Source organism: Argentina silus (assembly GCF_951799395.1).
Source record: "Argentina silus genome assembly, chromosome: 9".
Taxonomy (NCBI): Eukaryota; Metazoa; Chordata; class Actinopteri; order Argentiniformes; family Argentinidae; genus Argentina; species Argentina silus.
Genome location: NC_139663.1, coordinates 12443183 through 12458060, shown reverse-complemented (window position 1 = coordinate 12458060; position 14878 = coordinate 12443183). Strand labels below are relative to the sequence as shown.

The 14878-nt window shown below is 41.1% G+C and overlaps 1 protein-coding gene across 1 annotated transcript; it reads right to left on the bottom strand.

Annotated features, from left to right (window-relative positions):
- Positions 1–1284: 1284 nt before the first annotated feature.
- On the bottom strand, positions 1285–4860 carry sox10 (SRY-box transcription factor 10; the record flags this gene model as incomplete). Its single annotated transcript, XM_083677305.1, has 3 exons — positions 1285–2078; positions 2599–2861; positions 4421–4860. The coding sequence occupies 3 exons, from the start codon at positions 4858–4860 to the stop codon at positions 1285–1287; spliced, it is 1497 nt and encodes a 498-aa protein (XP_083533431.1).
- Positions 4861–14878: the final 10018 nt, after the last annotated feature.

Genomic DNA, 14878 nt, shown 5'->3' with positions numbered 1-14878 from the left:
CACAATGAAAATAATGTATTATGTTTTTTTTTGGAAGATACAAACATAATTACCTTAATTTTGGTTAATAGAAAATGATTATTATAGAAAAAATAAAAAGTCATCATTGTGTAATATTGTCTTCTTATTTGCTTATCAGTTTTGAACGGCTCTATGTTAAGGACGACATGTTGAATCAATCGACTGGTCAGTGCCATGAATGAAATGTCCAAAGTACTGGATTGAGGTTGATAGCAATCGTATCGTTTTGAGGGTCAAGGAGATGTGTTACAGAGCTGTGGTCAGCTAAGAGGAAACTCGTTTTCCAATCTGTACACCATTTAACATCAAGGAAGTACTGAGATATCTTGTATAGAGAGTAAAATCTTTAGAAAAACAGTAAATCTCTCTTTTGGTTTTGAGTTTTGGTCTCAAAACTTTGGTCATGTACATTACTTAAACATTTGCAGATATGTATTTAACTTGACTGTTTGCACTTTTTAACGTAAATATATTTCAATTACAATAGAAACATCTTAAAGGCGCATTCCATAACATTTCCTTATGGTAGTTACTAATGGCTAACTCCTGAATGATATCCCTTGAGTTTAAAGACAAATGCATCTCCTAGCTTATACCTCAAATATCTATATTCAAACAGGTCCATAATCAATCCCATAAAGAACTCAAAAGTTGATATAGTTCTATTATTTATGTTTGAGAGCCAGACAAACTGAATATTCCTCATATTGTTGTTGTTCCACTTTATTTTGAACTGGAAATCTCAAGGAATGTGCCTCTAAGACCACAACAGAGTGCTTTTTAAAATATTGTAATATTGATTATATTGGATACTGTATTTCTGTAGATCACATAAAATGATCCGTTTTCAAGTTGCCTGAGATGTGAATGGGCTAGCCAAACAGTTTGGCACTCTCTTACATTTTTAATTGTTCTTACATCTTTACATCATAAAACCATTTCAATGATAAGCCTATAGGTTTAAGTATGAATATGATTTGTTCTCTCTATTCCAGACCCAAGAACTAGGATCCAACCCTCCAAGTACTTAACATTGAAGTAATAGGCCTACACTACTACACCATATTACCCCACGAAATCAGACATGTTCCATGTTAAATCCTTAGGCCCTGCCGATCTCTCTCTCTCTGCACCTGGGCCAGACCAAGACGGGTCTCTTCTATCTCTCCCATCTCTCCCCTCCCCCCAACCCGGGCCACCTCTACTCTGTAGGCCTGACATGGGGGCTACACCTGCACCAGCGCCCTCAGCTTCCGGTGTCTGTCAGGGCCGCGTCAGGGTGGTGTAGACAGGCTGCTCCCAGTGCGTGGGGCTGTGTGACTGGGGCACGTTGGCCGGGTCAGTGATGGCCGTGTACAGAGGCCTCTGCGAGGGCCCCATGTAGGAGAAGGCAGAGTACAAGCCCGAGGCCTGGCCAGAGTGGGCATAATAGGAGCTCGAAGCCTGGTGGTCAGCGTACTCTGCAAACTGGGCCCTGGAGGCCAGCGAGGGGAAGGCAGAGCTGTAGTGGGGGAGGCTGAGGGGGGTGTAGGTGACGTGTGACCCCCCTGAGGCCGCCTCGGCAAAGTGCCCCCCCGGGCCCGCCTCACTCTTGATCTGGGCCTTAGAGGGGTCCGAGCCCAGAGAGGAGACGTGGTGCTGCTGCTGCTGCTGGTGCTGCTTGGAGAGCCATGCTGCAGAGTGTCCGCTGGCTGCAGCCAGGGCAGAGGAGATGCCGTACGCATAGGGGGAGGTGGAGGACCCTGCTGCTGCCGCCCCTGCACTCTGCCCCACCCCTGGGTGTCCGTTGGGGGGCAGGTACTGGTCAAACTCGTTCACGTCGAAGGGCTCCATGTTGGCCATCACCTCGTGGCTGATCTCACCGATGTCCACGTTGCCGAAGTCGATGTGGGGTTTCCCCGGCCCAGACCCGGATGCAGAGCCGCCCTCCGCTCCTACCCCCATAGCTCCGCGGGAGCCCCCTACTCCTCCGCTCTCCCGCTTCCCCTCGCCAGACTTCCCAGACTGGAGCTCCGTCTTGGGGGTGGTGGGGGGTGTAGGGGGGCTGTGGCTCTGACCTGGAGGGAGACAGGACACAAAGAGAATGGAGTTAGAGTTAAGTTGTTAGCCTGGCATATGAGTTTTTGAGTGTGAATAAAACCACACCACTGATAAAAAATGTTAATAAAATGTTTCAATGTTTTCTTCCTTTCTCTAGCACTGTGACTGCTGGGGGCACTTATGGAAGGTTTTACTTACGATGACTGTGATGTATAGTTGATTCATGAGAAACAAGTGTACTTATTGTAAGTTGCTTTGGATAAAAGCGTCTGCTAAATGACTAAAATGTAAATGTCAAATTATATGTTTTGATGTTTCGATATTGTCTTTTTGAATGTACACTATATCATCCTACTGAGAAGACACATTTGCCAGCCACATAACTGCTATTCTATTCTATTATTATTCTATTCTTTGGATAAAAGCGTCAACTAAATGGCATATATTAAATGGATATATTATTATTATTATTATTATTATTATTATTATATTATTCTCGTCTCATCTATTCTAGTCCATTCAGAGCCTGTGCCCTACCTGCAGCATGGGGATGGTGGCTCTCAGCCAGAGGAGACCCCGCCCCTCTGGCATGCTGCACATCCAGATGGAAGGTCTTGTAGTGTGATTGGCTGTGGCTGACCTCGCCCTCTGAGTGGCCGTCGGCCTCAGAGCCCGACCCAGGCTTGCCGTTCTTACGGCGGCGAGGTTGGTACTTGTACTCGGGGTAGTCCTTCTTGTGCTGCTTCCTCAACCTCTCCGCCTCCTCTATGAAAGGCCGCTTATCACCCTCATTCAGGAGTCTGTGAAGGAGAGAATGGATCGATAGATCAAAACAAGGTTACTTCAGCCAAGACCTTGAACTTGAGGTGGTTTGTTTTATGTGCTTGCTCTGACGTAATCATGAATTATGTTGGAATGTGGAAATAGAAGTTGCATGACAACATTTTAGAACTTGGTGTCTGATCATTTGAAACCTCAATACAATCTAGAGAGGTCAGTTACCTTGCCTGACTGCATTAAATAAATAGTTATAGGTAATTTACCATGAGGTTAGTGTGAACTATTTAAAAACAAGGCCAATAAAGAATATATTCGTAAGACTAAGGAGGAGTTTGGTGTGTAACACATCCATATTTCCTTTGCTTATGCGATTACATGCGATTACCGATCATACAGTGTGTTTCTATTGTAACCCAGTGAGGATTTTGAGTTTTGAGGTTGATCTGAGGTTGAGCCTTTAACCTCGGACCATCTCCACCATCTGCACAGCTGCAACTAAAAACTTGTCCCACACACAAGAGGATTTTCTGCTGGACTTTAATTCAATTAGGAGACAGGCTAAAGATGCATCCTGTGCTCGTAACAGAGATCTATAATATTACTAATGCAGGACTGGCATGAGAAAACGCTGACCTTTCAGACTCCTAGTTCATCAGGTTTCTTGGCCAATTATACAATCAGGCTCAGGCTCAAGGCTGTTTCCTCCTTATCAGGTTAATGAATTATCCTCTCATGGGCCTCCTCCAACCAGCATGCATTTAACCCGGCAACTTTGCTCTGTTACTTTGCTCTGTTTTTCTGGATGACCAAATCAGATGATTCAGCATGATGAGCAGTAGGCTAAATCAATTAAATCTACACTGTTGTCTCCAAAATGCAATACCAAAAAGGTTAAACTCAAATGAAATCTTAAAAATTCAGCATTGCAAAAAGTGTGGTATGTGCTGTTCAATATGGTGTTCACCCACAAGTGAAGCAAAAGTTTATATATATTAGGCCATACTAATCTGAGCTGTAAAACTGAGTTGAGGGGATTTCTAAAAACACAATAATTCCCTCAGGAGCCATTTACCCAGCTAAACGGCTGTGAATTAAGTGGGCTATGAAATTAGGCTGGATTCAGAAACATGTGACTTCTATAATGTAAATACAAAACACACTTGCTACATCAGGCACACACTGTGTGTGTGTGTGTGTGTGTGTGTGTGTGTGTGTGTGTGTGGCTAGAGAACATGCAGCCTCCAGGAATCTAGAAGGTAGTATCGGCTACATGAGAGGTTTAAATTAATAAACAAACAGAGCATCATTTACTATGGCACAAACAGAACTGAACCAAGTAGTAGGCCTAAACAACAATGTTCTTTTCTAATAAATAAAAGTAACATGACTCCATCAATCAAATCTAATGCTCACCCTATTGTGACAGGGCAGCATATGGGAAATAGGGGTTCCAGGCAAGGCCTAGGCATTTAATTTGACCCTTTGACCATGTCTGTAATGTGATTGTGTTTGAACTTCAACCCAATGTTTACTGTTTCACTGTTGCTCATTTAAGTGCACCTATCCACCTGCCCCTTACCTCCATAATTTCCCAAGCGTTTTGCTGAGCTCTGCATTGTGCAGGTGGGGGTACTGGTCAGCCAGTTTTCTCCGTGCGGCCTGTGCCCACACCATGAAGGCGTTCATGGGCCTTTTTACGTGCGGCTTGCTCTTGCTGCCTGAGTTCACACGCACAGGCATGGGCACGAGCGTCCAGTCGTAGCCATTCAGCACCTGGCTCACCGCCTCGCGGATACCGATGGGGAAGCGGTCATCTTCTTCGTCGGACTTGATGGAAACGCCGCCGGCAACATCAGATACGTCGTCACTGACCCCAGCCAGCTGGGACTGCTGACCGGATAGAGGTGAGTCTCCACCGCCCACGGCACTAGAGGAGTGACTCGGTGACAAGGAGTGACCGTCGTCCGAGACCCCCGGACTCATCTCTACCTCAGATAAACTTTGATCCTCTCCCGACATCTTTTCCTCCCTGAAAATAAACTCTTTCCGTTCTCAGGTGGGTAGGCTATCAGTAGGCCTATACGTTATTCCTTAGACTAGGAGGTTCAACTAGAAAGCGTATGCTATTCCTAAATCTGAATGGAGAATTGCACTCTTGAATGAAGGAGACTATAGACCTGTTAAAATCTAAATTGCTTTCCTCACTCGAGGTCTCCTTTATATAAACTCCCAGTCAGTCTCAACTCTCAGTCTCCGTTCCAAAATTCTGTTAGGATTCCACATCAAAGTTCTTTCCATCCGTGTTGCTGTTGTTTTACGCTCGGCGCGTACTGTAGGCCCCAGTTTACCTGTTGCTTCCCAAGTCTTGCTCCAGTAGATTATTGTTCCACTCTTCTCAGTGTCTCTGAAATTGTACAGCAAACTCCTGTAATGAATCCGAGAAAGTTAGATGCAGGGACAAATTATAGGCTACTATTATGTCAACTCTTTTTTTTGGTTGGTTCTATACCCACTATAGTCTCGATGTAGAAGAACATGTTTCATCGGCCATATTATTGGGCAAAATCAGTTGAGGAAATTAATATTGGAAATGATTATCTCACTAGGAGCCTAAAGAGAATTTGATATATGAAACAGTGTAGGTCTATTTGTAAATGCAACATTGCAATCTTATGCAGGCGTATAATTTGAAGCCTAGTTAGCGCAGTGCCGTCTGTTATTCCAGCCCAGGCCTCACTCCAGCTAACAAGCTACTGTTTAAGGTTTGGCAGTTATTCCAAGCTCCCCGGAGAGAAAGTGTTGGAATAATATGAGCCAGCACCAGCACAGGGCTCCGATTTATACCTCGGAGTTCTTAAATAAACATGGGCTGGCGCTGGAAATATAAACCGCGTGTGGGTACGTGTGTATGCGCGTGTATGAATCGGACACTGTCTGTTTGTGAAAGTGCATGGGCCTGTATACATATATTGAGGACAAAATGTGAAGTTTTGTCCATTGAATCAACGCTCTTCTGTGTAGGCTGACACGACCTTGAAGTTTTTGATTAAGTGAACTTGTGAACCTCAACAACATAAACATGACTATTTGTTTTGGACTTGGAGTCGTTCTTTTAATCTGTCATATAGTTATTAAATTCAGAATCGGTTTCTCCTGCATGCAATAGTACCTTCAAACAATTGGGTGACAGGTTAATTTTGATACATTTGATTAGATCTCTTAGAAATAAAGCCATAGGCCAAATTATTACGTGGGAGCGTTGACGTGACTCCTCTTCTTGTACCTGATGATCACCACACTGTCTTTTCTCTCCCCTACCCCTCATTTTCTGTCTTTCTGTGTTTGTCATTTACACGGTGGCTGTTGTCCTTAGTGTTGCACTACCTATAGACTGTCCATGAAGGTGGTTTGAAAGAAATAGGCCTATATGGTGGAATGGTAGATGCTAAATGGAATCCTTGGGACGACCCTACGTTAAACCCTAACCTTAACCCCTACCCTTACCATAGCCCTAATCCTAACCTTAACCATAGCCCTTACCTAACCATAACTCTAACTATCTAAATATCCACTTCAATGGGGTGGCGTCGTGCCAAGGATCCCACTTGGCATTTAAGGATCCCACATAGCATTTACCATGTTGATATAGCCTCGCCACGGCTGAACACTGTTTAATTACAGCTGTTGTAATTGATCGCGTAACTACGCAACGCATCGGGTCGTGCAAGAAACTTCAGTCAATTAGCTTTTAATTAACATCAAAGTGCAGCGCAGGATACTCAATTAAACTCGGTCCCATTTTGGCAAGCAGTTGCAGTGTGCTACCTTATCATGCCTGTTCTCCAATAACCGCGCCATCTGTCATATTGAAGCGCAATAACTAGCAGTGATGCGCATCCGGATCTTAGGTTTGCCCGTTAATCTGATCATGTTCCTGTGCGCCGATGCGTGCGTGCACTTCCAACATACGCGCTTCAACGTCTATTGCGCGCTCGCCAAACGTTTGAATTAGGCTACCATTAGTATTATTATGATAATGAAATTATCGGAATAACCATTCACTATGTTGATATAATAATGGTGTATAATATATGTTGTTTGGAAAGGAATGAACATAACACGACAATCATGGCTACATGCTATAACCTTGGTGTGTTCATTTGCGTAAGCAGAACAGAGCTCCGCTGTGATTCAAACGCGACACGTTTTTTCTTCTTCAATGGACGCATTTCTTTACAAAGAAAGTATTCTCATCTGGCTATGGTTAAAATTAGTTAATAAGTCAGAAAGACATGTTTGTCTGTCCGCTGATAAATTAATTTATGCTCGTCCACATTGTGTAACGTCTCGCCCTGTTCCTTAGTTTATGTTTGTCTTTGTTTCATGTTATTCATTTATTATTTCCTGTTTTATTTAGTTTTTTTCTCACCTTGTCTCTCGTTTCAGACACTTGCGTACACGTTTATCACCACCTGCCCTTGTGATTGGCTTCACCTGTTCCTCATCATCCTTCCCTATGTATTTAGTCTGTGTGTTCCCCTATCTCTCTGCCAGTTCGTCTTTGTACCTTCGTGTTTTACGTCCCAGCATTTCCTAGTGATAAGTATTCCTTGTTTTTGATCTCCGAGTGTGTTTCTCACTTTGCGTTTTGCCTACCCCCTTCCCTTTTCGGATTATCTGCCTGCCTTTTTGAACGGCCTACCTGTGTACCAAACTCTGCTTTGCTTACCCCCCCTCCTGGATTATCTGTCTACCCAATGACTGCCTACCTGTGTACCGAACCTTTCTGAAAGTAAAGACTATTCCATTGGATTTAAGTTTTTGTCTACGAGTCGTGCATTTGAGTCCTCTGCCTAAGTACAACAACCATTACACATTGGACAGCTCTTATCTAATATATTATCTCTATACAATATATTGATTGTTTTCTATTTTCCCTTTAAATTGTGTTTAGAATGTCAATTGTTCATCACTGAACCCATTTACGGTAGTATATGCGGCTTGCCCTCATTAATTTAGGATACCATGAAAGTGTGAGCGCGGAAGCCCTTTATCTCTTGACCTGACAATAACTTGCCCTAAATTTGCGTATATGAAAATTTTTCAGCATTAATTATTTATTTTTGTCAGTATTATAGTCTATGTAGATGTATTCTAATCAAAAGCCAAACCATATAGGCTAGCCAAAACACAATAATCTGAGATTATTTATTTCCATATTGGCAGAAATGTAGGCCTAAATGCAACAGAACGAAATGTTATGGCTTAGTTTGAATATGAGTTTATCATTATTTCAGATATATTCATTGAGGCTTGGCTCTTTTTGTTGGAGCCTAGAATAACATTGGACGGGTTTTTGACATTGACAGCTGATGAAACAACATGAACTTTTACAACCTTTTGGAGTAGGCTGTCATATTTGTAATGATAATGTGTAAGGCCCAAATTAATAAATAAAATTACAGTAAAAACGTATTGTAAAATCAAACCAATGCTTCACAGAGTGGCTAAAACTAAGAATACATAATATTTCTATGCGTCATGGAAGTTGTGATTAAGGGGTCAAAGTTTGCTGTTAATCGGAAAGGTTTCGTTGAACTCGATAAATCCCATAACTCCTTCACTGCATCATAAACATTTTAGCATCTGCACTCCTCTCCACTCATTAGTAGAATGTTATCCTCGAGAAAAGTCGCAAACACTCCATCAAAAGAAGGCACTCATAAATGGAAACGTGTAAGTTTGTGCATGATTGAAATAAATGCTTTGTGTCGACATATTTTAGCCTATACTAGACTTGCTGAAAATAAACAATACGCTACTATCTCGTTATTGTGTGCATATGATTTGAGAAAATAATATTCTATCAAGCACCATGATTGATCAAGTCCTGCAATATCCCATAGAATGCATCTAATTCTAAGTAGAAACAGCTGTGATAATGTAATTATTACGATGTAATAATAATGATAATAATAATAATAATAATAATCCATGTTTTGATAATGATGTAAAGGTAGGCTGCATGACTTGATTATATGACAAATAAAGAATAACAAAATAAGAACGAGAGAGCAGCAGAGACAGGAAAGTATTTCAAATGCTAAGCGTCTTACTTCTGTAATGAAAAAGGAGGTCGCCCGCTTAGCACGAGAGTCCGTGTGTTCCCGAGTTTCCAAAGTGACGCTCGCGCTCACTCCCCAGCCCCCTCGCTCGCACTGCCCAATCTATGAATGCCTGCTCTGTGTCGTGCGCCCGGGCTTAAAGAGCTCCGTTGTATGAGGAAAGAGAAAAAACTGGGGGAAAAAGTCTTAAAGGAGCAGCAAACTTACATGGGTGCGACGCCGGCAATCACTCCGATTGGTCAGTGATTATTTTCCTCCGTTTCCTGCAGGGCGGGATCTCTGTCAGAATCAGCATCAAAATTAGGCGACTTCTAGATAGGCCTATGATGTTGAAGCCTTTGTCATGCTTTTTTATTGATTCTTTTGGAAACAATCAGGTGGACCAAGTTATCAAATCATGTGAGAATACGCTACAAGTTTGGGCATAACTTCCAACACCAACACATGTAAACTGCATTGGGCTATAGGGAAATTGATCTGATAAAACTTTATGAGATATGTTATATGTTTGGTGTTCTTCTTTTGTTAGTGAAATTATTGCAGTTCCAATTTCAGATGTCCCATGTAGGCCTATTCTCCCCATGTATTATTCACCTATGTAGCTGGATGTGCATCATAAATCTTAAAGAAATGCCCATTAAGTCTCTGTATTGTGCTTTTTCAATTTGTATAGGCTAATCCGTTTTTTTGCCAGCCAAATGAATACAAATTGAGCATAATTGGCCAATTGATTTGTTTTGATTTAATGTGGAGGGTTGATTGATTTAGAAGTTGAGGTATCCATCCAGACATGTAGACTTTTAGCCAGTTTTTACGTTCAAATTCGTTCTCATATCTCACACATCTCATAAAAGAAAAATGATGGCTACATGGTGTTTTTTTAATGCTAAGTGACGTGAAGTATAGCTGGAGAGGGTATATTAATTACGCAATACTGCGCAATCCGTAGGACATTTTCATCTGCAAAAGCTTGGACATAAGGCCACCCCAAAACTGCGAATTTTAGGCAGTCTTCAAAACAACATCAGTCCATTTGGGAAGTAAGAAAAAGGCGTATGGGGAATTCCACGTTGACCCAAGCGCCTGTGGGCCTGCACGCGCTCCTTGTGCACAAATAGGCTCAATATTCCATAATGTAAATGCAAACATATAGGCCTACCTCCATGCACGAGATTCTTGAAAGCGTTCCAAAGAAAACCAAACCGAAAAATATGTGTATTTCAGCCAAGAGATTGAATGTATATGTTATTGACAGACGTATTTGACATTTAAAATTGAATATTATCCATAGTTTGTATGTTATCAGATTATGCTATTCGTATTAGCATGCATGTCTACAATGTCCTGTGTCTTATTATTTGACTGAAGATTCTAGGACTGTGGCCCGCAGGTCCGTGCACAGCACCCTGTCACTCAGTCACATGATGGATACACGCGTCAACGGCGCACTTTGAAGTGTCACTTTTATCCTGTTTGAAGTGATGTCCGGGGACATCAGCTAAATTAGCAGCGGGGTCTCGACGGAACACACTGACGCTTTGTTGCGGCACGCTCATATCAGAGCCCCCCTCTGGTCAAAAAGAGGGGTCGACCTACTGGGGGCACACGGTGCTCCACACATTCCGAGATGCATCCCCTGTCCGAGGCTGGTCCGGTTAGCTGTGGGTGCACCTGCCTTGCGCAGAAAATGTCGTCATATACCTTTCTTCCTCTCACTGCTCACTTGTTGAAATATTGTTGTTATTGGTATACATGTATATTTTGGGGGGGATAATGGCAATAGCGTCACATTTTATTTCAGGTTAGGGTTAGATTGAATTGCTTCAACGTGTAGAGGTTTAATAGAAAACTGATTTGAATTGCACTGTTACTGGTTTGTTGCTGGATAGGCCAACAACGTACAGTATCCAATGCAGGCCTACTTGGCCTTCATGTGTTGGAATGAAATATAATTCCGCGGCGAACACTGCGCTACTTCATGCTATGTGTGAGTTTTATAATTGCATCAGTGCGCAGTCACTTAGATACACAGAGCACACATTTAAAACCAAACAGCATTTGGAGAAAATATAGAAAGGAGAGACAGGGGGAATGTTATGGGCCGAACGCACACAAACACACGCGCTGTTCTTTACAACAATGACCCCTTGTATTTCCTTCTCGCGACACCGGCCCCCCCATCCAAAAATCACTTCTTTTTTCATTATCCATGAATGTTGACTGTGATAAGGGAATCCTAACCATGAGTGAATCTCTCTGTCTGATTCTCTCTCCCTCTCTCTCCCTTTCATTCCCTCTCTCCTCCTTTCTTTGCGCCCTTTGTTTTATCTCAGGTGAATTGTAATCATGTGATCAAACGAACACCCCCCTTCCATTACCCCCTTAAATGAAAAAATGAGGAACAAAAAGCAGTTCTGTGTATATAAAAAAAGAAAAGAAAAGAGAAAAAGACTTGTGTCTCCCTTTAGTGCGTCTCTTTGTCTGTGTCTCAGCAAACGCTCACATATAGAGAAAAATGCTCCAAGACCACGGCTACTCTGCCTATGGATCTGTCGCACTGTCCGGCTCTTGGAGCACTGAGAGGGGGGACACTTAGAATGCAACGCCGGGGGACTGCTTGGTCCTTTTGGATCTGTGGCCTGGCCTCATCTCCATTGAAGTGAGTTTTTGTGAGTGTGCGGCAATGAAGGTTGGGAGAGCAGGATCAAGGATTGATGGTGTTAGGAAATGAAAAAAAAAGTCTGCTGCTATTTTCGTGTCGACAGTATTGTTAGGCCCTTAGAACGTTGATTAATTGAAAAAAAAGAAAAGCTTGTAGGAGGGTTGGATTCATATGGGATTTGAACATCAACGAGGGGATTTGAACATCTGCTATATGTTATCATAAAGCTTGCCTTTTTATTAGAAGCAAAATTAGACTATTATCGTGCACAATGAGTTTAGAAGTGGTTTATTTGTGTGATTATGTATTGAAAGGAATTGGCCTATTCTAAGGACCCTTATGTAAATGTGCGTGTGTGTGTGTGTGTGTGTGTGTGTGTGTGTGTGTCTGTGTGTGTCTGTGTGTGTGTGTGTGTGTGTGTGTGTGTGTGTGTGTGTGTGTGTGTGCTTTGATTTATTCAAGTTACGAAAAAGAGAAAAGGTCGATAGACTTCTGGTTATATGATTAAGCGTTATTAATATTGAAAGGATTTCCTTTGATTTCAATGTCGTGACATTGCATGTATGAGCCTATACTCATCTTCCTGAGGCGGGTGGAATTACATGCATTTTGGATGATTACATAGCCTATGATGAAGATAATCTATGGAACTTTGATAATGCTCTGTCAAGAGGGTTGGTAATCATGGTTGATATAAGGTCATAAATCAAAATAACCATAATACGTGTTATTATTAAAGTTAGTGGTAGACCTCAGTCGTTTGAAATAGTGGGATAATGGATATAGGCCAGTTGTTTTTTTAAATGTTTTTTTTTTTCATTTATCCATTCACCTTCAAATGATTGAATTTTAAAAAATGTAAAACGCCTCTAAACATTTAATTGATTTGATTAACAGAATAGCTCTGCTTTATTCGTGATTTAACTCTTCAAAACGGTTAAAATATCTAAAAGTTATGTTTTTAATGCACGACAAATAACAATAGAAGTAGGAACTTAAGTTAATATTGTCCTTGAGTCTAGATTATAAATCATCAACATTTTAGAGAAAACAGAGCGGTATCGAAAATATCGATAATAGTTATGAATATTGGACTTGTTTTGAAGACAATAGGCAACATAAAACTGATTAAATATAATTATTGTTAGACATAAAGTTGGCATCGGTGCTGTACAAATTTAACGTTTGTTCTTGACGTAAGGTTATTTGTTTGTAAACATTGTTTTATAAAAAAAAAAAACACCAAAGTCAAATGAAACACTTAAAAGTAAAAGACGACTCATTTGTTCTCTCTGTCTCTTTATTTTCTGTTCGATATTATTCGCAATTAGTTCAGCCTAAAACTAGTCGAAATCAAATATGGGCAGGATTACTTCTTTAAACTATGTCAGATTGATTAGCCTACATTTTGTCATTGTAGTATTTTTCTCTTTGTGTCTTCTTGATGAAATCAATAATTTCAGATATTTGGTTGACATTCCCTTATAATGAAATTAGATAGACAATACTTTTACTTTGATTTCATTATTTTGAGGGTGAATTTAGGATGAACAATGTCATATCAACTTCATTATACGAAATAGACTAGTAGACTTCGTTAATTAATAATTTTGACATATCTAATGGTACAGTAATGTTATTGAGGAGGGTAAATCAATCATTATTAGAGAAAATTGTCATTGAGGTTATGATTTCCTGAATTGAAAATAGGAGGTAAATCTATTGTTGATCGATCTAATATGTATTAATGAATAACTATGTTATATTTGCTATTTGTTACACTACGTTTATATAGAACACCACATCTAGCAGTATTCAAACACAATTCATTGAAATATATTATTATCACCATCAATATGAAAACTACCAAGTTTTTGATGGTGCTTTTGGATGCGATTTTCGTTGTTGCTCATTCATGTCCACAAGCTGTATCAGATTGTACGATACACTAGCCTAATTTGATGTAACTGCATGTAACGGCATGTGAAAACGTTACACATTCAACACAATGTACAAGTTAATGTTGGAAAGTGGGTTACATTTGATTTTATTGATTTATTTGCACTTAAAAAACAAGACAGAGAGTAAAAAAAAGGAGAGTGAGATAAAACCCCAAGGGGCTTTTAAAACGGGCCTTATCATCTTACATTTGGTAAGTTGTTTTTCAGTGCATCTCTAGAGACTGAGATTCCCACAGTGTGAGATCTGCTGTGACCTGCCATGTGACACTGATGATGTTTGTTGTGTATTGAGAGACTGGGGGGTAGCAGTTGGGACTCGTGATCACAGAGGTCAGGGTTCAATCTCACAGGCAGCAGAGGGCTAGTGGCCCTGCATCATGGTCCTGTGACCATGAAACTACAGGATGGTGCATTATACACTATACCAACAACCTGAGGGTGAGTTGCTCCAAAGTGTTGTGGCACTAAGATCAGCTAAGTTCATGGTAGGTAATGGATGGAAAAGTAGAACGTGCTCTCGTGAGGAAACTCAACCCAGGTTAGAGGAGAGAAATCAAGATAGCAGGAAAGAGAGGAGAAGAAGAAGAAATGAATAAAGAAGAAGTGAGGAAGAGAAAGAGTGAAGGGAAAAGGCTACCATTTTCAAGAGAGAATGAGGCAAAGTGTTTATCACTTTTTGTCTGAGAAGGAAACGTTGGCCTTTGTCCATACTCTGGCTAGCAGAGCGAATTCCTGGGGGAATTCCTGCATTCTCACAAAAGGAGAGGGAATCTGATCAAGTGATAACGGGGGAGAGAGAGAGAGGGAGAGGTCAGTGGTCAAAAATGCCTGGACTTGGTGTAATGATCTCATAATGTCTGGTGGAATTGGATGGATTCTGCCTTCCATTATAAGAATTAGACCTTCAGTAAACACCCCAAACCTTTACAGACTCCCTTCCCCATAGCAGCACCAGGCTTTGGTAGTTGCCATAGAGTCCAGTCGGGGAGACCGTAAGAGGCAAGGTGCTAGTAATGCCTAATACAATGTATTCTCACCTACTTTCATGATTTAGTGGTTAAAGAGAAGGGATGCTCACTGACTAGTTTTCTAATGAAAGACAGTTGCTTGTATCTTTACTGTGTTATAAGAGTTTTGAAACCCACCAGAAAATGTATTAGTTTGTGATTTTGTGACTTGGCCCATATTCTATAGGGAGTATCTATCTGATTGGGTTCACACACAGATTCATCTTTTCTACTCAATACATGAAGGGATTTAGTATAAGCTGCGGTGTGAGTTCTCTTTGA